At 42.7% G+C, this 24,864-nt stretch overlaps 1 protein-coding gene across 1 annotated transcript in view; it reads left to right on the top strand.

Annotated features, from left to right (window-relative positions):
• Positions 1-23,728, top strand: part of LOC129810927 (AT-rich interactive domain-containing protein 3A-like) — a 49,095-nt gene extending 25,367 nt beyond the window's left edge. Inside the window, exons 4-9 of the mRNA XM_055861928.1 lie at positions 15,700-15,772; positions 17,163-17,346; positions 17,775-18,022; positions 18,318-18,602; positions 21,273-21,362; positions 21,548-23,728. Coding sequence (XP_055717903.1) covers positions 15,700-15,772; positions 17,163-17,346; positions 17,775-18,022; positions 18,318-18,602; positions 21,273-21,362; positions 21,548-21,684 — 1,017 coding nt within the window. The 3' untranslated portion in view covers positions 21,685-23,728. The remainder of the gene's footprint in view (positions 1-15,699; positions 15,773-17,162; positions 17,347-17,774; positions 18,023-18,317; positions 18,603-21,272; positions 21,363-21,547) is intronic.
• The last annotated feature ends 1,136 nt before the right edge of the window (positions 23,729-24,864 follow it).

Raw genomic sequence — 24,864 nt, 5'->3', positions numbered from 1 at the left:
GCACACCTCCTACCACCTCCATGGTTCCTTTCTTTGTTCTTTAACTCAATCTCCACAACATGGGGGAGGACAGCTGACAAGGAGAGGACAAATCAAGGGTCAGCAGAGGTTAAACGTTCACCCATACAACCTATTGATCTGGATGGTCCGGTCACGCGACCAGGACATCTCCTTCCCTAAAGAGCCCTATGGAAAGGGCTGCTGAGGGGGCAGGACCTGGGCTGTCGTCAACCATTACCTTCATAGCCCAAGCCATCAATCATTCTGATTGACACGTGAGGCGCCTTACCCCATCCCTCTGCTGCACAAACAACTGGAGCCTTTCTCTCCAGACATAACGTCTTCTGTTCCCTCCAGATTGTCTGCTGGTCCTGTTAGGTGACGCAGGCTCTGGTTTGTTTTGTGACACTGGCTTGAACCCTGAGTTTCGCTCCTATCTCTGTCTCCATCTCTCCAACGTTTAGAGACAACATTATCACTTCATCTCCACTGGCGCTGAATAAATGCTTCCAGCTTGCACATGAATAGTCATTAGATGTTTATCTCGTTGCTAATGTAGCGTGGTTCGTTCTGCGTTGTGTAATTCTTAATGAAGACGCTGCCACAACTGATGGTCTGCTCGTTGAAATCTTTTTATTTGCCCTGCACACGAAGAGACAACACACACGTTACCCTTGGTGCAGTCACAGCTCTCCGGCACCTTGCTAGCCGAGGGTCAGGCAAAAGAGAACGATAAAGTGGTATGGGGATACAGATAACCCGCGATGGGCCAAACCAAAATATACAAAACTTTTACAATCACTTGTATGTACAATATTGGTATGAAAAAGTGTTTGTACACCAAATAAAAACATTAGCTATGCAGCTGTAATTAAATAAAAAAATACACTGAATTATTATTATTATTACCAGATTATTAACATCCCCTCTTGACCTGGCCTATTTGAATTGGTCCTTGTGTGCAATTTGGTGCGTAATCTAGGGGAACAACATCACACTGCTACATTCACCCCCACTGTTTTACACTAGATTATAGACCCAAAACAAAACACATTACCTCAAAGGTAACAAAGCAAAGAAAGAAAAAAAATTCACACCCACAGGGCGACAGAGTAACCCAGTGTAGTCCCTTAATTCTAGACCCACAAATGGTCGATCAGCTGAAAAGCTATCCCGCGAAGGATTAGGAAAAATAAGGGGTAGCTAATCCCTTATTCAACCGTATACGAAAAATGCCATATACATTTTATGCCGATGGACTACACACAAAGTTACATGAATTGTCAAATATATTAGACAAACCCACAAATCATTCTAAGACATGCTTAGATTTCCTACATTCCTACAAAAGAAAAGGTAGGCAATATCCTACCGTCACTGAAAAAACAAGAACTGTTTCATTTCCTGTGTAGACATAGTTTGGATTAACCTATCCACTGGCTTAATAAGTCTACCCAGTCTAGTCCGAACACCCTCACCCACAAACCTAGCAGGAATGTCACAGACAGCACTAACCCTGCTCAGAGGTCTAACCTCAGGATGGGGAGTACTACAGATCCGCATCTCCGGAGCCAGCACACTTTCAGTTACCGACTCAACACTAGTAGTGTCAGACGACTGATCAGAATCCTGGTAGATTGTCACAGACCACACTGACGAAGCATCTTCAACCAAGGTAACATCATCCACACTGAATGGAGTTTCGCAATCAGAACTCTTGTAGGCTTCGGGGATATCTCTCTGGTCCACTTCTGCTGAGCACACCTCACTTAAGGGGACTTCATACGGTTGTTCCACCTCACTTCCATCAGCCGGGACTTCACCATCCTCTTGGAGTATCCTCCCAGAAGACTCAGGAAGGCCTGCTACCCAGTGGACAGTCCTGGCGTCACTCCCATCCATTTGGCTGGACATTGCAGACATCTCAGAGATCACGTCACCACTCGATAGAGATCCGTGACCCTCAGGTTCCTCCCACGAAGGTAAAGGCAGAAAGTTGACTGGCATAATCAGGTTCCTATGCACAGTTTTGATGCGTCCAGTGGTAGGGTGTTGGATACGATATGTGTTCAGTGAGCTGTTCTTTGCAACCACTATGTACACCACACTCTCCCAGCGATCAGCCAGTTTCTTCTTGCCCCTCTCCCCCTTGTTAGCAAGTAGAACTCTATCTCCCTTCTGCACCGAGTGACCCTTAGACCGTCTGTTGTAGACCTCGGCTTGTCTCTTTTGTTGCTTACTGGCATGCTGCTGGGCCAATGTCATGGCCTCTCTCAGATCCTCACCCAGAGACTGGACATACTTATCCACATCTACTGTGTCCCCATCCAACAGCACACTTTCAAACATAACATCTACCGGCAACCTAGGGGTGCGTCCGAACATCAAGAAGAAGGGTGGAAACCCAGTAGTCTCATGAACAGTGCAGTTATAGGAGAATGTCAATGTGTTCAACATCTGAGGCCATTTAGCCTTAGACCTAGCTGGCAGAGCTCTAATCATCCCACCCAGTGTGCGATTCAGACGTTCTGCTTGACCGTTACCCATGGGATGATAAGGTGTGGTGTGGGACTTTTCAACACCAGATAACTGAAGTAATTCTGCAATAAGTAAACTCTCGAAGTTTGCACCCCTGTCAGAATGGATGCAATCAGCGAACCCATAAATGCAGAAGAAATTATTCCAGAGAACACGAGCAACAGTCTTAGCAGACTGGTTTGGACATGGATACGCACAGGCCAGCTTAGTAAAGTGATCAGTCACTACTAACACATCAATAGACTTGTTGTTTGAATCTTCGGCAGTCCAGAAATCAATACACACAAGTTCTAAAGGTGCCGTTGTCACAATGGAGACAAGTGGGGCTCTCGCTTCAGGCTCAGGTGCTTTACTCAACACACATCTCTTACAGTGGGCCACATATTCCTTGACATCCTTCTCCATAGATTCCCAGTAAAACCGCTGTCTCGTGAGCCACAATGTGCGCTGCTGACCCTGATGACCAGCATCATCATGAACTCCCTTCAACACAAGGCCTCTCAAAGACACAGGTACGACATACTGGAATATTTTCTTCTTACTCACTGGGTGTTTTGAGACACGATACAGAATCCCTAACCGCGTGGTGAGTTTCCCCCACTGTCTTAGAGTATAAACTGTTTCTTTAGCTTCAAAGACTCGCTCTCTCCTAGATGGGCGCCGGCCTCTATCTACAAAGAACATTACTCTGCTGATGATAGGATCCAGTGACTGGTTATCATACAGCTCCTTGTGTGTAAGGACAGGTAAAGGGCTCTGACCCATGGACATCAACTTCTCAAGGTGCTGCACATGTGAAACGGACCTCACTGTGGCACCATCATCCCATCGGCGATGGGCTTGAAGGACAGCAGACACCTCTTCACAGGAAACCAACCCACTGACATCGTCTCCAGCTCTACTCAACTCACTCCCAGGAGCCATAGACGTTCCACAGCCAGCCTCGGGCTGCTCACAGGAGAGACGGAACATGTCTTGTACATCATCCAGTCGAAGACCTCTGGCTTCCTCCAGCAGGACATCATATGGAATTCTTGTCAGTCGGTGCAGAACTTTGGGGCGGACAAATGGCTCTCTGCTCAAAGCATCAGCAACGACATTCTTGGGCCCTGGTATGTACTGGATATCAAAATCAAAAGGTGCCAGCTTTGCAACCCATCTCTGCTCACATGCATCAAGTCTCGGCTTTGTAAGAATATATTTGAGTGGATTGTTGTCGGTCCACACCGTAAACTTATGCCCTCGCAGCCAATGGCTGAACTTATCATGAATGGCCCATTTCATGGCTAGAAATTCCAGCCGGTGAGCAGGATACTTGGATTGTGCATGATTAAGAGATTTACTAGCAAAAGCTATTGGCCTGGCTATGGCCTTCCCATCTTGCACTTGGGATAGTACCGCTCCCAAACCACTAGTAGATGCATCAACAGAAAGCAAAAATGGCTGAGAAAAATCTGGATGAGCCAGCAGTGCCTGGTCAACTAGTGCTGCTTTCAAAGCTTCAAAAGCGAGTTGACACTCGGCAGTCCAGTCTGCAGCAGTGAGCCTGCGAGAGGGACCAGGCCTCTTTCTGCCCTTGCCTCTCCTAGGTTTCTTCTGACCTGTAGTCAGCTGAAACAATGGCCTAGCAACCATGGAACAATTCTCAATGTAGTGTTGATAGTATACTACCATACCAAGGAAAGAACGGATTTTGCTAGGAGACGGAGTGACACCATCAGCTTCCATCATCTCACTCTCAGTCACATTCAAAATGGTTTGAATCTAAGCAGGATCAGTGGCTACGCCCTCCTGAGAAATGATGTGGCCCAAAAACTTAACAGACCTCCTCAAAAACTTGCACTTAGACGGAGACAGTTTAAGATTGTGCTCCTGCAACCGCTGGAAAACCATCTCAAGTCTCTGCAGACTCTCTTCCTCCGTCTTAGCAAAAACCATCAGATCATCCAAATAGCAAAGGAGACTTAGAAAGTTTTGGTCCCCAAAGATGGTCAGCATCATTCTCATAAACGTAGCCGGGCTGTTGCAAAGGCCCTGAGGCAAACGATTGTACTCGTGCAGACCTAAAGGAGAGGAAAAGGCAGTGTATTTCTTATCCTCTTCATGCAGTGGCACATTGTAGTACCCTGATGTCAAGTCCATTGTGCTGAAGAAGGCATTACCTCCCAGCGCCGCCAGTACATCAGCCTGATGAGGCAGGGGATGAGCATCCTTCACTGTGCGGGCGTTTAACCACCTAAAGTCAGTACATAGACGCAAGTCCCCATTCTTTTTCCATACCAGCACCAATGGTGAGGCATACTCGCTGCTGGATTTTCTGACGATTTCCTTTTCCTCCATATCATCCAGTGTTTCCCTGAGTTTTTGGTAATCAGCTGGAGAAAGCCTACGATAAGGTAATCGAAATGGGCGGTCATCAGTCAGCCGTATGCGATGGCAGAACTCTTTTGCCTCTCCACAATCCAGGCTATGTCTAGAGAACACCGTGTCATACTTCTCAATTAAACCGACAAGTTTGTCTTTCCAGAACTGTGAGACTGGACACTCCTCAACCGACAGGCCTTGAAGTCCAAGATTGCTCAGTGTACTGTTTCCATTAACTACACTGCCATCAACTGAACTCTTGGCTGTAAGACTGCCATGTGAGCTGTCACATTGTGCTTTTGCCACGTTCTGGTAAGCAGCTTTCTGCTTGACATCATCAAAATCCTCCAATGCAATACAAGGGTACACATCTGCCACTTTAGCATTTCGTCTCAGGGTAACTGGCGAAGTTGTTGGATTCACAATCTTCACAGGGAGCCATCCATCCCCCCACAGAGGCGTAACTACTCTCCCTACTAGTATGTGTCGATTCACACAACGAGACGTGCTGGGTTCGACAACAACAGTACTGCCCACAGAGAGTTTTGTCTTTGGGGGTAAGCGGCCCCACACAAGATGCTCACTCATGGGTTGGAGCGTTACTGCCCTCTTCAACTTAATGGTGCCCACTTTATCTGGGATGGAGTCTCCTCTCCATCTCTCCAGATTTGATAGGAGACGCAGGAACTGGCTGTCCTCACACTGTCCAGAGGGACCTGGCGTACCCACCACCTGCCAGTAGCTGTCATTTGATTTGAACTGTCTAATCAGAGACTTCAACACGTTAGTGCCAACAATGAGTTCATCAACCTGCCCATCTACAATCAGCACTGGGACTACATAACTGAAGCCATAAAGCTGTAGTTTCAAGTCACACATGCCCACTGGGCTAGTTTGCGTCCCACCACAACCCACCAGTATGATGTCTGAAGGAGCTAGAAAGTTCCCCTCTACCACTCCTGCCTCCCTCAACCGAGGTACAATATCTGCGCGCAGAGTAGTAGCCATGGACCCACTATCTAACATCCCCTTCAGCTCAACTTTATCCTGTACTAGCACGGTGGTGTAAAACAAACTGTCATTCTGAGAAATTCTCATTGTGTTCTGAAAAATTACTGTGTTGTTCTTGGGTACTGACTCACAAAAATAAGAATAAACAGATTGGATATCATCATCAGTGGAGGAAAAATTAGACTGCCTCACATTGCCCTCCTCAGAATGGAGACTTTCTAGTTTTCCTGAGACCTGCCAGTCTGCCCACATACAGGGCTCTTTCGCTTCCCAGTCTCACTACAGTCAAAGCTCATGTGGCCAGGAGAGAAGCACTTGAAACACAGCTGGTGCATCTGACAGTGAGCTTTGGTCCAGTGATTAGTGCTTCCACAGACAGCGCACTCACGCTCACGTTTGGGGAACTGTTTACGGGGCCCTCTGTTCACAGACTGAGTATTGCTGACAAGAGCCTTCTCTAGCATACTCAAAACCTTCTCTAATGTCCCACCCTCAGATACAGATTGGGCCTGTTCTGGTTCACGGCCACATCGAGAAAAAGATGACACATTAGGTCTGCTCTCAGGATCCACTTCCTCCTGGGGGGAGTCGAAGACAGCAGCCACCTGCTGTGAAAGTTGTGTTCTACATGCTTTACGCTCCCTTAACAGTTCATCCAAACGATCCTGTACCTCACTGGCTGTCCAGTCACGAAGGGGTTTGCATTTGAACACTTGGGCCAACTCTTTATCAGGACAGTTACGTACAAACATGACTGCCAACTCTGAGCACTGATTGGGCAAGGTTCTACCCTCACTTACAAGGTACTGTTCAGCTGCTTCTGCAGCTTTGTTAAGCCTAATCCAGAAATCTAGTGGACCCTCATTAGCATATGGTCTCATTGAATAGAAGTCAGCTAATGGCATACCTGAGTAGACAGTATCCCCAAAGTGTTGCTTGAGAACACTGAACACTGCCTTAACATCTGTGACAACAGGGTTGTTACGCATCCAGACTTTGGTCACATCCCGTGCCCTCCCCATGAGCCTAGACATCACCTCCCCAACATTCTCAGACCCAGTGTAACCCCTCTTCTCTAGGTAGACTCCCATTAGCTCCTCCCACTCCAGGACAGAGTACTTATCTGAGCCATCACCCCTGAAGAAAGGTGGAGCACTAACCTCTGACTTCACAACCAGATTCAGCTTGGACGCATCAATTAAAGTTGACCCACATTGTTGAGGCAGGGGAAACTGCTGGGATTGGTCAGGGGAATGGGCAGGAGAAAGACTTGAAGCCCCAGGCTGCAGTAAACTCGCTCTGATAGATTCTCCTATCTCTGAACCAATCTGCTTAATAAGGTCACTAAGCTGACTCGGTGTCCCATTATTACTGAGGACTGGGGACAATGGTACATCAAGAGACAGAGGTGGGATACCCTGGTCAGGTGGAGTAAACAGCCTACCCCTCCCAGTGCTTGTAAACTCAGGACTAGCAGCCACTCTACTCCCAGGAGCTGACTGTACCAATGGTGTAAATGCATGGACACCCCTCCCTCTACCCACACTAACCACACCAAAATCCCCAGCATAACTCATCTTATGGACTTGAGAGTCTTCCATGGCTCAATAGAGAACTAAACTACAATGTAATTTACTGCATACAAATACAAAAAAAATGCAATAAACAAATTCCCTCAAAACATGCAAATAAACGCCAATACAATTATCTAGTGAATATGCTACATTCACCTTCACTATTTACAGTATACATTCACTTATAGCAAACCATCAACAAGTGCGCATGCGCGGGTCGCGCATCTCCTCCACATGCACAGCTCCGGTGGTCAGCTTGAGCTAACCAGTCGGCAGGTCGCGGCACCAGTTTGTAGCGTGGTTCGTTCTGCGTTGTGTAATTCTTAATGAAGACGCTGCCACAACTGATGGTCTGCTCGTTGAAATCTTTTTATTTGCCCTGCACACGAAGAGACAACACACACGTTACCCTTGGTGCAGTCACAGCTCTCTGGCACCTTGCTAGCCGAGGGTCAGGCAAAAGAGAACGATAAAGTGGTATGGGGATACAGATAACCCGCGATGGGCCAAACCAAAATATACAAAACTTTTACAATCACTTGTATGTACAATATTGGTATGAAAAAGTGTTTGTACACCAAATAAAAACATTAGCTATGCAGCTGTAATTAAATAAAAAAATACACTGAATTATTATTATTATTACCAGATTATTAACATCCCCTCTTGACCTGGCCTATTTGAATTGGTCCTTGTGTGCAATTTGGTGCGTAATCTAGGGGAACAACATCACACTGCTACACTAAGCAGAACTTTTAATTACGCTTATCAGTCTCTAACGTGGTAATGTAGTGTGGAAAGGTTGCAATCTATATAAAGGACCTCTTTGTTTTGTTAGGTGATGTTGTCGTTCCTAGAACCTGTTCTTGTTCGTGCCAATAAAACATTTCCCCACCCACTCACATTGCTGCCATGTGAAACTGCAGCTTGCTCACAGTTCTGCCCTACCTTCTTTGTCGTTTATAAACATGATACTATTCATTAGACCGTATACAATGGGTGGGTCTAATCTTGGACGCTGATTGGTTAAAATCGCATTCCAGACGGTGTCTATTCCACAAGTTACCACCGGCTAAAACTGCCGTTGAAATGCCTTTTTACTCTGTTCCATCTCACTGCGCAATCCACTCTCTTCAGCCCAGCCAGACAATTTATAAACTTTATCTCCACTTAAAAAGCATCTAGACATTATCTCCCATTTCTTTTAGAATAGAAATTGTTTTTCAATAGCGGAGATTTGTTTAAACATTGCTGTCTGTCTGTCTGACATTTGCAACATTGTTTCAATAATGAAATTCGATCTCCAGCTGTCCTATAATAATGTCGGGATCGGGAGACGAGACAGACAGGCAGGCAGCGTTTCTCAGCCAGTCGAAATCATGAATCAGCGTAATTTGTATGGATATAAACAAAGAAATGTCAATAGCTGCATTTCATTTCATTTGACCTGTTTTCTGTCTTTCCAGCTTCAGTTTGAAGTGATTGTGTTAGCTGTGTTGTTGGCTAGCTCCTCTGAACAACAGTGTCCTGACGAGAGAACACATTTTCTATGCCAGGTGAAATCACGCGTCATTAGCTCATTCTTATGAATGTATCCAAATAAATGTCACTAGAAAACAGCTTTAACAAATGCAAATGCAGCTATTTTGCTGTTATTCTGGCAGCACTTTTTGACGTGACTACGTTAGCCATAGTTGGCTAGCTAACAAGCAAGGGATAAGAACATTGCCAGCCAGTATAACATTTAGAACAAACGATTGTGTCGCATCCATAGATGCAGAACAAAAAGACTTCACAACTGGGTCGTGTCTCTGGCAACCAAACCGATAGAACGAATGACCAGATGGCTTGCGTAGCAACCTCAGATTTGTGTCAGGACTATATCTCGTGGAATGATGAAATGGTATGAATAAATTAATCTAAATAAGGTTTTTCATGAAAATATGTCGGTCATTATTTGAATAGGTTGGTAAGCTGTTGTTTTGGAGGATATATTGGCACGGTTTGCCAGGCCTCAACTTCGTCTCGGGCCTAACGACACCCATGCCAATATATCCTCCAAACATCGGCTTCCCTGGCATTATCATTTAAGTGTAGTAAGGATAGGCCTTTAATACATCATCAATGCAGTGAGCCATGTAGAGGCTCTCACAAGCTACCAACTATTCTACATTCATTATCAAAGTCTGTACTGGCTGTATGTAAGAACAGCTGGGGTTAGTGGGAATGGGATACATGTATCATTTGAATTTTGTTCATTCTATTTCCATGTCATGTATCGTCAAGTGGTGTTCCCTCTCTTTTCACTTCAAATGTAAATATATACAAGAAAAGACATGATTATTACTTTGCCATAGGCCCTATATAGGATTACTTGAATCATTTAAATGTAGTTATTTTATTGACTACATTAATTGTCAGAATTCAAACATATTACATGTGCTATCACCATTACTCTTAATCCACACAAATCAATTCCTTGAAATTATTTTGACAATCCTCTCAACTCTCTTCAGTTCTTAGAAAATGCAGCAATACTCACTACGAGAAACAGCTTTTGTTTTTGCTTTTGAGTATTTCAGTTTCAGTTTTAAGTTCTATTATGTACAGGATACACATTGTATACACCGTTCAACGAAATGCTTACTTCCCTGCATCTTAGTCCCTTGATTGTGCCCCCAACCCTCTGTTCATAAGGTGAATCTTGGATTTAAAGATTGGGAATTCAGTCAGGATTAAGATGTGTTGGAGCGTGTTTGGCAGTGGCTTCTGTCTCTGTAGGTATAGTGCTCAGAAAGGCTGCATTTGTTCTCAGGTTCAAAATGAGTAAATGTCTGCTCATGCATAGGTTTCTGTATTTGTTTGGGTATAGAAAGAGGAGAGAGAGACAGACTGGAAAGTCATAAATGGACTAGTTTCAGACTCATTTAAATACAGAGTGGAACTTCTTTTGCTATTCATTCATTGACCATCCGCAAGTGTGCATTCTTTCTTACTGTGTTAATTATGTCTTCGCACTACACTAGAAAGAGGTACAGACTGGGGATGATTTTGGAAGACGTTAATCTTTATTTGCATACAACGTTGGTATATTCTGCAAGTCACTTACCCTGTAGGTATTAGCTCCTTATTTTCACTTCAAAGACAAACTACAGTATACTTTGCCGGTTCCTTCTTCTTGAGCTTAGATATTGGGAAAGGTTGATACCAGTTGTACAACTGAATGCATTCAACTGAAATGTGTCAGCATTTAACCCAAACCCTCTGATGCAGAGAGCTGCGGGGGGGCTGCCTTAAATCGATATCCACGTCATCGGCTCCCGGGGAGCAGTTGTATTTGGGGGTTAACTGCCTTGCTCAAATCAAATCAAATTTTAGTGGCAGAAAGACAGATTTGTGCCATGTCGGCTCGGGGATTCGATCCAGTGACCTTTCGTTTATGCTCCGACCCGCCAGGCTACCATGTAGTCTTCATTTCCTGTTCCTGCAGCCCAGTAAAACTTTGACTTGACTTCTACAAATTATTTTCCTCTTGAGTGGAAATATTCTCTAGAAGGCACAAAATATACACAATTATGATGATAATTTTTTTCTTAGGGGAATAAAAAGGTAAGCTCTTAGTTGTGTAATGTAGTAGGCCCTAGCATAAAATAAGGGTATTATACTCAACACAATGATTTATCTGTTTCTACACGCCAACTCAAATTGATAAATTCAGAACGGTTGGTTCTTTTAATTCAATGCTAGCAAACTCAGCTAGCGTACTGTTAGCTCTTTAGCTTCCTTACCTCACTGTGATGCATTTCCATTAATGTGGTTTCTTATTTGGAACTGTGGTTTTTATTATCTCTTTGAGTTGAGTGTGTATGAGTGTGATAATGAGTGAAAGGGAACAGCCAGCACCACATTGTGGTGTTGAACTGTCCTTGTTCACTTGACAGCCATGTGAAAACGCAGAAAGCTAGCATAGGAGGGATACAACTAGGAACAATGCACTATTTGAATAAGAGCGATCATGTACCGATGTTCACAAACCATATCCAGAACCTTCTCACACTGGTGAAGTCAAGCTGCATGTTTGCTCCCTCCCCCTCCTGACCTTTCCCTCCCATCCCCCACTCGTGTGTGTGTGTGTGTGGTGTGTGTGTGTGTGTGTCAGCCCTGCCCGGGGGTGATTGTCAGGTGTGAAAGGATGGGTAAGTGTTTGTGTGACACATCAGCTCAATGCAGTTCACTCTCAATGTCCATGTGGGGATACGGTTCAATAGCTAAGCCCAATTATGTGCTACGTGACACTTCTCGCCTGGTGCCATGATGATTTGCATGGGACTCCGGTTGCTGTTGATTATCTTAACTGGTTTGAGTACCAATTCCAGCTACCTGCGCTGGAATTATTTATGATATTTGACATGAAACAGATTTCTTTTTGTGTGTGTGTGTTTAACCCAACAGCCACACGACAAGCTTGACCTGCACACAGTAGTTAGAGCATTTTGAAATGAACATGTTGCTTATCTTGTGTCCAATGATCCAAGAGTTACGAATGAAGAAACATTGTAAACAGCCAAATAAACATGGCGCGCTCAACCATTTTATGTAGTTTGCACAGACAATGCATTGAAGTGGTCTCTGACTATCCGTTTGCCTATTCACATTGTAACATTCTGGGTGGATCTAAGGAAATCTGGTTTGGCAGGAAACCTGCTCACGTTAAAACTCCCTGCTACTAAGAGTTACATCTAAAACGCCTGCCTACTTTGCCGCAGTATCACTGGGGTACACGTAAAAGTAATGTAGAGTAATGCTCACCACCAATGTTTTTGCTCATTGACACAGCTCTTTGCGAGACAATCGCACACAAGGAGACGGTCAACGCCCTATCAGTGTGTATACTATAGATTTAGGTTAATGTGACAACCTGTAGTCCCCAAACCCCACCCAGCCCAGATAAACAGATGTGTTCTACTAGAGGTATGTGGGGGAGGGGGGGGGGGGGGTCTGGTTTGGAGGGGGGATTAGATGGGTGTGTGTGTGGGGGGTCTCTAAGAGTTTCCTGGGAAAAGGATGCAGCTGTATCCAGTAATACGAGAGAGAGGGGCCCAACTAAAGGGAGTGGTGGTTGATAGAGAGAGGGGGTGGGGAAGGGAACCTGATTGGTGGGTTTCTCTAGTGTCAGGACAGTTAACTGTTTAAAGAAAGAGGAGCATGCTCCATGGCTTTGCCTAAGTAAATTGATTCTGCTTGTCAGGGATGGTGTCGGTAATCTTGTTCAGAGTGGTTGCTGCTGTCCCTCAACCTCTCCAACTGTCTTGTTCACCAGCCACTGGTACTCCAAACCCTTTGCTATGGCTTGGCCCAGCTAATCAACTTTCCTTTGACATGAATCTCATGCTAATCTTCAGTCTAAACCAGGGACCTCCAAAGTAATTTTAGCGAATGGCCCATTGTTTTTAAAGAAAATCTTATTTTCAATATACAGTACAGTCTCACAGTATAGCAATTACCACATTGCCAAACCAGAATTGACTGAATTCATTGAGATTCACATTAGATTAGGTGGCTGGATACAATTGGGCCCCCAGACCACATGTCTCAGACCCCTGGTTAAGCTATGAAGCCAAAAGGGTATCCTATACCAGATGAACAGAGCACACAAATCACCCTATTGACTACACACAGTTGAAGTCGGAAGTTTACATACACCTTAGCCAAATACATTTAAACTCAGTTTTTCACAATTCCTGACATTTAATCCTAGTAAAGATTCCCTGTCTTAGGTCAGTTAGGATCACCACTTTATTTTAAGGATGTGAAATATCAGAATAATTGTAGAGAGAATTATTTATTTCAACTTTTATTTATTTCATCACATTCCCAGTGGGTCAGAAGTTTACATACACTCAATTAGTATTTGGTAGCATTGCCTTTAAATTGTTTAACTTGGCTCAAACATTTCAGGTAGCCTTCCACAAGCTTCCCACAATAAGTTGTGTGAATTTTGGCCCATTCCTCCTAACAGAGCTTGTGTAACTGAGTCAGGTTTGTAGGCCTCCTTGCTTGCACACGCTTTTTCAGTTCTGCCCATAGATTTTCTATAGGATGAGGTCAGGGCTTTGTGATGGCCACTCCAATACCTTGACTTTGTTGTCCTTAAGCCATTTTCCACAAATTTGGAAGTATGCTTGGGGTCATTGTCCATTTGGAAGACCCATTTGCGGCCAAGCTTTAACTTCCTGACTGATGTCTTGAGATGTTGCTTTAATATATTCACATAATTGTCCTCCTCATGATGCCATCTATTTTGTGAAGTGCACCAGTCCCTCCTGCAGCAAAGCACCCTTCCCACCCCCTCCCCACTTCGGCTGTTTGGCTCATTAAGGCCAAACAGTTCTATTTTTGTTTCATCAGACCAGAGGACATTTCTCCAAAAAGTACAATCTTTGTCCCCATGTGCAGTTGCAAACCGTAGTCTGGCTTTTTATGGTGGTTTTGGAGCAGTGGCTTCTTCCTTGCTGAGCGGCCTTTCAGGGTATGTCGATATAGGACTCGTTTTACTGTGGATATAGATGCTTTTGTACCTGTTTCCTCCAGCATCTTCACAAGGTCCTTTGCTGTTATTCTGGGATTGATTTGCACTTTTCGCACCAGAGTACGTTCATATCTAGGAGACAGAACGCGTCTCCTTCCTGAGCGGTATGGCGGCTGCGTGGTCCCATGGTGTTTATACTTGCGTACTATTGTTTGTACAGAAGAACGTGGTATCCTTCAGGCGTTTGGTTCATCCTTGGGAGCAATTTCCAGACTTGTGGAGGTCTACAATTTTTTTCTGATGTCTTGGCTGATTTTTTTAATTTTCCCATGATGTCAAGCAAAGAGGCACTGAGTTTGAAGGTAGGCCTTGAAATACATCCACAGGTACACCTCTAATTGACTCAAATTATGTCCATTAGCCTATCAGAAGCTTCTAAAGCCATGACGTCATTTTCTGGAATTTTCCAAGCTGTTTAAAGGGACTGTCAACTCAGTGTATATGTAAACTTCTGACCCACTGGAATTGTGATACAGTGAATTATAAGTGAAAATCTGTCTAACTAATTGTTGGAAAAATTACTTGTCATGCACAAAATAGATGTCCTAACCGACTTGCCAAAACTATAGTTTGTTAACAATAAGTTTGTGGAGTGGCTGAAAAACAAGTTTTAATGACTCCAACCTAAGTGTATGTAAACCTCCGCCTTCAACTGTAGATACTCTGTGGCAAACAGATATGCCCTCTTGTTTATGTTTGCTGTAACTTATGTGATCTCATTTTGTCCAGACAGTTCTATTGTCAAGGCGATTGTCTTGTCCCAGGCAGGTTAGGCCTATCTCAGGAGCCTACAGTAGGAATGCTGGCAGAGCAGACCGGTGTGGATTGGATAGAAGGAAAAGGAAGAACACGGCAGTTGCTCTGTGGAGGAGGAAGAGGTGGAGGGAGGCATGGGGGGGAGATCTATTACAAACTTGAGCGAGAGAGACTGAGGGGAGCCATTTTGAAGATTTATGGCACGGCACTCCTCGAAATGCAGGCATCCTGTAATTAAGACTTGCCTTGCCTCCAGCCCTACATTACCGCTCTCCCTGCCTAATCATCCAGCCCCCCATCCCTCTGATAATAAGATCTTACGACAGCTTGGCGTCACTAATGAGCGCTAAATGCCACAAAGAGAATGGCCTGTTTGTGGTTACACAGCAAGAGCCTGAAAAAAGCACTCCCAAACCAGAGTAAAGTTTTACATTGTGTGTTCTGGCCGAACTGTTAATATATATATATAATTTCTTTCACCTCAGGTATACATTTGGTTTGTAAGATGCACATTTGTTTAACATTCTAGCCAGTCAAAGATACTCTTCACACCAGCAAGTATGAATCAGACTGTTGTGAACAATCTTCACACCGCAATGGAAGTTGCCTCAATAGCCCACTGTATTCCACTGAGCATGTGATCCACTTTTACTGTTAACTTTCACTGAGCTTTCCAGAGCCATAGCAGCAGGGCCACATCAGGTTTTCATCAGACTGGGCCTCCTCTCTCGACTTGATGGCATTCTAAGGCTGAGGCTCCATCCTCCATTTTGGGGCAATAATGGCTCTCAACCTCCGTTGGTAATCTGCTCCCAGCTGTAACCTGTTTCATCTCTTCCCCCTCCCCTCTTCTCATCTCCTCAACAGCTCTATGAACTAGATGGCGACCCTAAGAGAAAAGAGTTTCTGGATGACCTATTCAGCTTCATGCAAAAGAGAGGTGAGGGAGTGTCGAATGTGCCAGAGAGTACTGTACCTTTCTGTCCCTGTATCTAGCAGAGCCACATCAATGCCAGTAACTGCCATGACTCAAAGGAGACTGGAAGGCTGTACTGTTTGCCTTGGTGGATTAGTACTGGGAGGCAGCGTTCTGTTCTCTAGCCCAGTGGTTCCCAACTCCAGTCCTCAACTACCCCCAACAGTACACATTTTGATAGTAGGCCCAAACAAGCACACCTGATTCAACTCAAAGGGTTTGATGATTAGTTGAATCGGGTGTGTTTGTCCAGGGCGACAATCAAAATGTGTACTGTTGGGTGTACTTGAGGACTGGAGTTGGGAAACACTGCTCTAACCCCCCCTGTCCCTCCCCCCTTCATTGACATACGAAACACCACTCTCAGCTTTCACCTCCATGGGTGGATCGTTATTCATTTGGAGATGATTGCCAAGCCCTCACTGTTCCCAGCGCGTCTAAAAGTAGAGAGTACACAAGAGTGCATGTATTGAGTTAGGAATGTATGTACGCATATGTTTAGGCTCCAGAGTTTGTATGTTGCTCCGCTCAGTTATGGTGTTTGGTTTGGTTCAGCATTCCAAGTGTGAATTGCTGCCTCAGAACATGGCAATTCCACACAAGCATATTTTATTAATCATAGTCAGACTGTATCTACAAAACGATGCAGAGAAACATCATGGAGAGTAGTCATTGTGGTTTCATGTAGTGTTTTTATTCAAGCATTTCAAACTGCACAGTACATTGTATAATGTTGATACACAAATTAGTTCTACTTTGGAAATACAAGGCCAACATGTTAAATGTAATAACAATAAATATAAATAAACGTCAAGATAGTCCGTGTGGAAAATCCAGTTTTGGATGTTTACAGTGTGTTTACTCTCAAACAAATGTATGGGCGGGTCTGCGTGCATAGTTTCTCTAATAATTGGACACTGCCCTCTAGGGACAATATAGGGAATTGACAAAAGACAAAGGAGAAAAATATCCTTTTTTTTTTTTTTTCAATTGCTTTCTTAATTGTTAAAGAAGATGTCACGTATTTGAAAGGATAATAAGACCCAATACCATAACAAGAATAAAACAGACATGGAATTGACAATGTATTATGTATTGAAGTATTGTGTGCTCAGAAAAGGTGTGACACTCTGTAGGAAAACAATACCCTCTGTCTATTAGACCATGACATTTCTGTCACCAACGCCACGCCCATTGAATGTAGTGTTGTACTCCTGAAGCGTTCAAACCGTTTCAAAATACTAGAAGGCTTTGTCAGTTCACACTCAGTTCCATAGCAACGTATCAAAAGAGAAACCTAGCAAAAGAGTATGGCGTAACCACAGGCAGTGAGTTGTCTTTTCCCTGTCTCCAGGAACCCCTGTGAACAGGATCCCCATCATGGCCAAGCAGGTCCTGGACCTGTACATGCTGTACCAGCTGGTGACAGAGAAGGGAGGCCTGGTGGAGGTCATCAACAAGAAGCTGTGGAGAGAGATCACTAAAGGACTCAACCTGCCTACCTCAATTACCAGTGCTGCCTTTACTCTCAGGACACAGTGAGTACCAGGGGTTGGAACCAACATAAACAAAGTAACTGTTTATATCGTTCCTTTCTGATCCTTTTTAAACCTTTGAAATCAACTTTTTATTTTATTTATTTTTTTAACATTTAGCACAACATTAAATAACTACACCAATCAATGTGGATAGAGCAGCTTGCTATGGAGCGGAAAGCTATTTACATGCATTGGACAGACAAGTGTAGGGTGCGAGATGTGATTGAAATTTTGCGGGTGGTAGGAGCGGAAGGAGGAGGAGGCTTGGCATGAAGCGCTGGGCATCTTGTTGTCATGATATACATTATCTGAATTAGTCCCAGTTTACAATTTGTAAACTTGTTTCAAGGTATACTTATCCATTGTAATAGTGTTTTTCACATGATTTCATAATGTTCCTAATACCAACTCAAATGACGTTTTCACAGATACATGAAGTACCTGTACCCATATGAATGTGACAAGAGGAGCCTCAGCAACCCCAATGAGCTCCAGACAGCTATCGACAGTAACCGGCGGGAGGGCCGCCGGCAGAGCTTCGGCAGCTCCCTCTTCACCTACTCCCCTAATGGGACCCCCACCATGCTGTCCTCCTCCAAGATGTCCATGCAGAACATGGGGATGAACGTGACCACCAACGGAGCATCTCTCACTCCCATCCAGAAAATCAAGAAAGGTGTTGTTGGAGAGCAACGGGTTTTGCTCATATCTTTTAGAGGATAATTATGCTGCATTGAAATTAGGAAGTTTGTTTTATTTTATTTAAATTCTTCTTTGGGTTCATTCAAATCATTCAGATTGAAGTGAACAGTAAACCATATCACGAACACAACCACAAAGTGTTGGGTGGGTTCATACAGATTACCACAGAACAGTTGAAGTGAACAGTAACCCATAGCATCATATATTTTATTTGAAATGCCAACACATCCAACACTATCCTGTTCCAAACTTCTCCATTTCCCCTGCAGAAGATGAGGGCGGTCAGCCCCTGTCTGGCGTGGGCCGCATGTCTGGGCATCCTCTGGCGGGTCACTCGGTGGCAGTGGTGCAGGCGGCAGCGGCCCAGGCAGCCATGGCGGCCCAGGTAGCGGCTCTGGAGCAGCTGAGGGACAGACTGGAGGCGGGCGAGCCCCCGGAGAAGAAGATGGCTCTGCCTGCCGAGGAGCACCAGCGACTGCTGCAGAGAGCGTTGCAGCACAACCTGCTGGCCATGACCGCCCAGATGCCCATGAACATCCGCATCAACAACCAAGGTAAAGAGTGTTGCCATTTTAGATGCACTTTAAATAAAGTTTGATTTGAAGGTACCAATATTGGGCCACCATTGCAGCCCACCAGTAAAATAACATATGTCTTAGTATGGTTAATAACCAAAGTATGTCACTCACAGCGTAGAGGCCTGAGGGCACACAGTGTGTTGTGAAATTTGTGAATGTATTGTAATGTTTTAAAATTGTATAAATTGCATTAATATTGCTGGACCCCAGGAGGAGTAGCTGCTGCTTTGGCCGCAGCTAATGGGGATCCATAGTAAATACAAATACAGCATTGGTTCCCAAACTTTTTTACATTGTGACCTAGCTAATGAAGGACTTTCAATTTTTCCTTGACAACCACCACATTAGACAAAACCGTATCTCTAAGCCACAACCCAGTCTGTAGCTACAACCCAGGGACTGGCTACACAACCCATTAGTGGTTCTCAACCCATCATCTGAGAAAACACTGGTCTACAGTACAGTCCTAAAAGGGTATTTATGTCATGTAGATCAGGCCTCCTGTTCTGAAGCAAAATTGTCGACCTTGAACTGGCCATGTCAAACAATTGCGTACATTGACCCCTTTTGCACATACAATGTGCCCCAGCAGCATAGACTCTATACGTAGGGGATTCAACAGCAGAACTTTCTTATCCTCTTATCAGTGTCTAGTAAAAGTACAGAATGCTGGGGAATTTTCCTTGACATTAAGTTTTTTTGTTCAAATGAATGAGTACTATTTCATGGAAATGCCCTAAAGCTATGTAGCTTTTCCCCCCTCAACTCTTCTCTTATGTGTTTTCTGTCTATTTAACAGTAGTCTCCACAGAAACGTATGAGGTTGTGTGTGTGTCCGTGCTTCAGTAGTAGGGTTGTGTTTATGGTTGCTCAGACGTTTGGTTGTTCAGGCTGTTTGTATGTATAGTTCAGCAAGGCAGTTTACATAATAGGTTGTACAGTTAGTATGTAAATGTTAGGTTGTTCAGTGACTTTGTTTAATATATTAGCTTGTTCCGTTTGTTAGGGTTGTTCACGTAGTTAGTTTATTCAGATATCCATTTGTACGTGTTAGATTGTTTAATGAATTTGTTTGTTTATAAATTAGGTTGTGCAGTTAGTTAATTAGTTTACAGGGCCTTCAGGAAGTATTCCTGTCCCTAGACTTATTCCAAATTGTTGTTACATCCTGAATTCAAAATGGATTCAATGGATTTTTTTTCTCACCCATCTACACACAATACCCCATAATGACAAAGTGAAAACCTGTTTTTAGAAATGTTAGCAAGTTTTTTGAAAACGAAATACAGTATCTGATTTATATAACTATTCACACCTCTGAGTAAATACTTTGTAGAACCACCTTTGGCAGCAATTACAGCTGTTAGTCTTTCTGGGTAAGTTTCTAAGAGCTTCCCACACTTGGATTGTGCAAAAATGTTCCATTGTTCCTTTCAAAATTCTTCAAGCTCTGTCAAATCCATTTTTGATCATTGCTAGACAACCATTTTCAGGTCTTGCCATAGATTTTCAAGTAGATTAAAGTCAAAACTGTAACTCGACCACTCAGGAAATTTCACTATCTTAGTAAGCAACTCCAGTGTAGATTTGGCCTTCTGTTTTAGGTTATTGTCCTGCTGAAAGGTGAATTCATCTCCCAGTGTCTGGTGGAAAGCGGACTGAACCAGGTTTTTCTCTAGGATTTTGCTTGTGCTTAGCTCCATTTTTATCCTAGAAAACTGCCCAGTCCTTAACGATTACAAGCATATCCATAACATGATGCAGACACCACTATGCTTGAACATATGGAGAATGATACTCATTCATGTGTTGTATTGGGATTTGCCCCAAACACAACTTTTAATTGCTTTGACACATTTTTGCAGTATTACTTTAGTGCCTTGTTGCAAACAGGATGCATGTTTTGTAGTATTTGTTTTCTTTACAGGCTTCCTTCTTTTCACTCTGTCAATTAAGTTAATACTGTGGAGTAACTACAAAGTTGTTGATCCATTCTCAGTTTTCCTGTATCACAGCCATTAAATTCTGTAACTGTTTTAAAGTCATGGTGAAATCCCTGAGTGGTTTCCATCCTCTCCAGCAACTGAGTTAGGAAGGACACCTGTATCTTCGTAGTGACTGGGTGTATTGATGCACCATCCAAAGTGCAATTAATAACTTCACCACATATAATTGTACATATCATTTAATGATATTTACCCATTGATTCTTGAAGAATAACATATAAATGCATCATGAGCTTAGTTTAACTGTCATATCCCATCAACCTGAAATAATATAAGCATGTTTTACTCCAATGTTTGTAAACAAGTATCCTATTTTTCGAAAATCGTCAGTCCACATGTCAAGTGTAATTGCGCCATTGTATTTGCCCAAGTTCTCTCTCAACTCCAGGACCACCCTCCAGCAGATTTGTAAACAAAATGAATGTAAACAAACACTATATAGCCTCAAAACATGGATAAACTATCATTTTGATATGGATGGTCTGTCCTTGCATCCATATCGGTGTCTATGAATTTAAGAGTGGTTATGTTTCTCCAGCCCCATCCCTCAGCTTTTTATGGAAACAAGCAGGGAAAACTCTTTGTTGTTTCAACTGCTGATTGCCGCTGTGTACGTTACATGCTGTGTGTGTTTTCTCAGATGGCCGGCAGGACTCCGCTCTCAATCTCACCACAAATGGCATGAGCAGCATCAGTATGTCAGTGGAGCTCAATGGAGTCATGTACACTGGTGAGTCACCAGTCAGTCTACAACACTCTTGTGTTACAACTGTCACTCCTGACTTGTTGCAACTCACAACATTGGACCGTTGTAGGTCAGGAAAACACAAGTTGAACTTTCAACTTGCTATCTTTTTGCAATGACATAAATGTTACTGTAAATGTTACTGTAACTCTGATTTTGTTTTCATGCAGGTGTGCTTTTTGCTCAGGCAGCAGGGTCAGCCTCGTCAGGCCCCTCTGGATCATCAAGTAACAACAAAGCCCCTGGTGGGCGCAGTGGATCCCAGCCGCTACCCTACACACCTACCTCAATCAACCCATCATCTTAACAACTCAACTCCTTCCCTTTTTGATGCCAAAACTAAAGCCAAAAGAAACAACCACATTTTCTAAATAGTCTATGCCAAAAAAACATATACAGTAAAACACAAACTAAAACTCAGTGTACTTCAAGTGGTCTCTCTCAGGTTCTCTCATATCTTCTCCCCTCTTCTGTTCTTTAGCCAAAATAAGTTTGAATAACCCAACAAAGAGCCGGTATATGATTACGATATATGCACAGCCTGTGAATAATTTATTTCTACATAAATGCAGTGATTATCTAAGAACAAATAAAAATAATAGGTTGGAAGGGTAATACACTGTTTACACATTTAACACAGCTACTGACTCACAATTAAACTTATTTTATTTTTAACATTATTATTCTCATCTTTATTATTATTATGATTATCATCACTAACAATATAGTCAATGCAAAACATATATATATTTGGATTCTATAAAGCAGAACATTTTAAATATCTTCTATTTTAAGTAGAAAAGCCTTAAAGATGTTATTTCTTCAGGGCATAACAAAGTAACATTGTGACCTCATGTTATAGAAAACCTCTACATTTGCATAATGCAGTCGCACACAAATCAATCTTTGTTGAGATTTTCTATTAATTGTACCTCAGACACAGATAACTCCCCCCCCCCCCCCGTGGAAGTCAACAGGAATTGTTAATTCTCATTGGTACTTACATGTGCAGACATGTTGGTTTTTCTCAGGTGTCCGCCAGCTTGCTGTGAAACAATAACTGTGTGTTTCACTGCTCTATGTTTCTGTCATAGTTACAAACTATACAACTGTATTTGCTGGTTTGAGTGTTTGTTACTTTCATGACCCGTTTAAACCATTTGTTTTTAGTTTTAGAATTTAGTTTTCTATCCGGTTGTCTCATCAATTACCCAGGGTCCTCTGTACTTTTATAAGTAGAGGGATCATCACTCTGAAGTTAGCTGCTCTTTTGGATGTCTTTACTTGCAGCTTTTAGTAGGGGATTGATGGGTGCAGGAATTCTTAGCTCTGCAATAGTGCGGCTTTAAAACAGATTTGGGGTTGAAGTAGCTTTACTTAGGGGCTTGAAATCATGTCTTAAAAGCACCTACACATTGATATGACATCTTCATAACAACAAAGCGTTTATGAATTTAGCTACAGGATTGGGGTGGAAAAGCCAATCAATTCCTGTCTTTGGATCAGCACTGCTCTTTAAATTGACCTTTTGACCCCCTTGTCCCCAAGGCAACATCTGAGCATCTGGTAATTAAGAAAATATCTATTTTTATCAGGTAGGTATCCATTGATTTGCAGCGATCAGAAATATTAGCATTTTAACTGCTAAGGTACCACAGCTACTATGAAGGTTGTTTTTGCATCTTCAAGAAACTGCATGGATTCACACTCAGTACTTTTTTTTTGAATTTAGAATCCTCAGCGAGGGTGGATTTTTGAATTCATTGTACTGACAATCAGGAGATGTTACAACATTGTATACCTCGTGTGCTCTATTTTTCCACAATGAAGCCCCTCTACCTCAAAGACTATGATTAGACTATGTCTCTTGTAAGATCATTACACAGTACCTTAATGAAGTAGTATATTGCGGTTATATCTTAAAGTGTGATATATCATGCTGCGCTTCATGACTTGGGTTTATACTGTACAATGCATTGACAGAGATAAGAGATTGTAGTTAGATTGTGGTCAGGGAATTCAGCTTTTGATAAATAATGGTTGGAAGGATAGATTATTGCAGACAATCATATTAAACCTTTAATCTTTCCTCTATCATAGCTGATGATAATTACTTTGGATTGTTTTGGCAACATGCAATGGAGACCAGGGTAGCCTCAGTCAGAAATACTTATTTGACTGCTCTGGGATGCTGCCCCCTGGTGGATTTATTTGTTACAGCGCACAACCACGTTTCAGGGATGGATATGTTTGTTCTTTTGGCCCTTATAGCTAGCGTACAGAAGTATTGTCTTTAAAGAAATTACTTGCCTTTCCCCTGTTTATATTTGATTGCAACCCCCCCCCCCCCCCCCCCCATTTCTTAATCTCAACCAAAGTTAAGAGACCTACTTATTTCTAATCAAAATCATTCCATGAATTTTTAGCCTTGATATGAGATTTACCACTTGCTTTAACTATTTGTTTGGTAGATAGTATATCGCAGGGACAACCAAAACATGTGGAGATTAAATGAAATGTTATGATAAAATATCTGCTGTAATTGCAAGATGCCTTATGCTGTGACAATTCTTCTATGAATTAACCTGTATAGATAACACTTCTGAAAAGGCTTTGGATGGCTGTAGATATGACTTACTTTGTTTTCACGTTTAAGTTCTTCTTTAAAAAAATATGATATAGAAACCTAGCACAGAGATTACATGATGACATGTATCATAATATTAATAATAACAGTCATAATATTAATGACGATAATAGTATTGTGAGATTTGGGGAAGCACTAGGTTGACATACCGGCCTTGGTTTTGTTAACTATTTTGTTTTCATGTACAGTACTTGGAAATTCAGAGTATAAATGAGGCTTTTTGTCTTTTACTTCTCAGGAATATACTTCTACCTCCAGTTTTACAGATGTATCCCTGCTAGGGCTAAAGTTAGTGGGTGCACAAGGGGTCGCACTCTTCATTGGTGTTCTAGTTGGTTTTTCAGCTTTCAACTACTTCTTATAGATACAGGCACAAAAGTATTTTTTAATCTGTTCTGTACACGTGTGCAATTATTATTTTTTTTCAATATTTTCTACGATGAACCTTTCCACTGAATGGGATGCTTCCCAAAATATGAGGAAACAAGTGAAGTTGAAGTGTGGCATGTGGTGCCTCTTTAATAACCAGTTATTAGTATGGTGTAGTGCCCAAATAACAGATCATCAACATGCTTTTTAGAATGTGTGACCTCTAATGCTTTTAACCATTTTCTGAGGGGTGATGAACTATTCTTGCATATTTAATCAATATGTATTTGTGTGAATGTTTTATTTGGGATTTTAATAAATATCACTTTTTCCTAGAATGTCAGCTGAGGTGTTACGTGCTGTTCTTGTCAACACAAATATACAGTACCAGTCAAAAGTTTGGACACCTACTCATTCAAGGGTTTTTCTTTTTTACTATTATCTACATTGTAGAATAATAGTGAAGACATC

Source organism: Salvelinus fontinalis, chromosome 14 (assembly GCF_029448725.1).
Source record: "Salvelinus fontinalis isolate EN_2023a chromosome 14, ASM2944872v1, whole genome shotgun sequence".
NCBI lineage: Eukaryota > Metazoa > Chordata > Actinopteri > Salmoniformes > Salmonidae > Salvelinus > Salvelinus fontinalis.
This window is presented reverse-complemented; position numbering and strand designations above follow the sequence as displayed.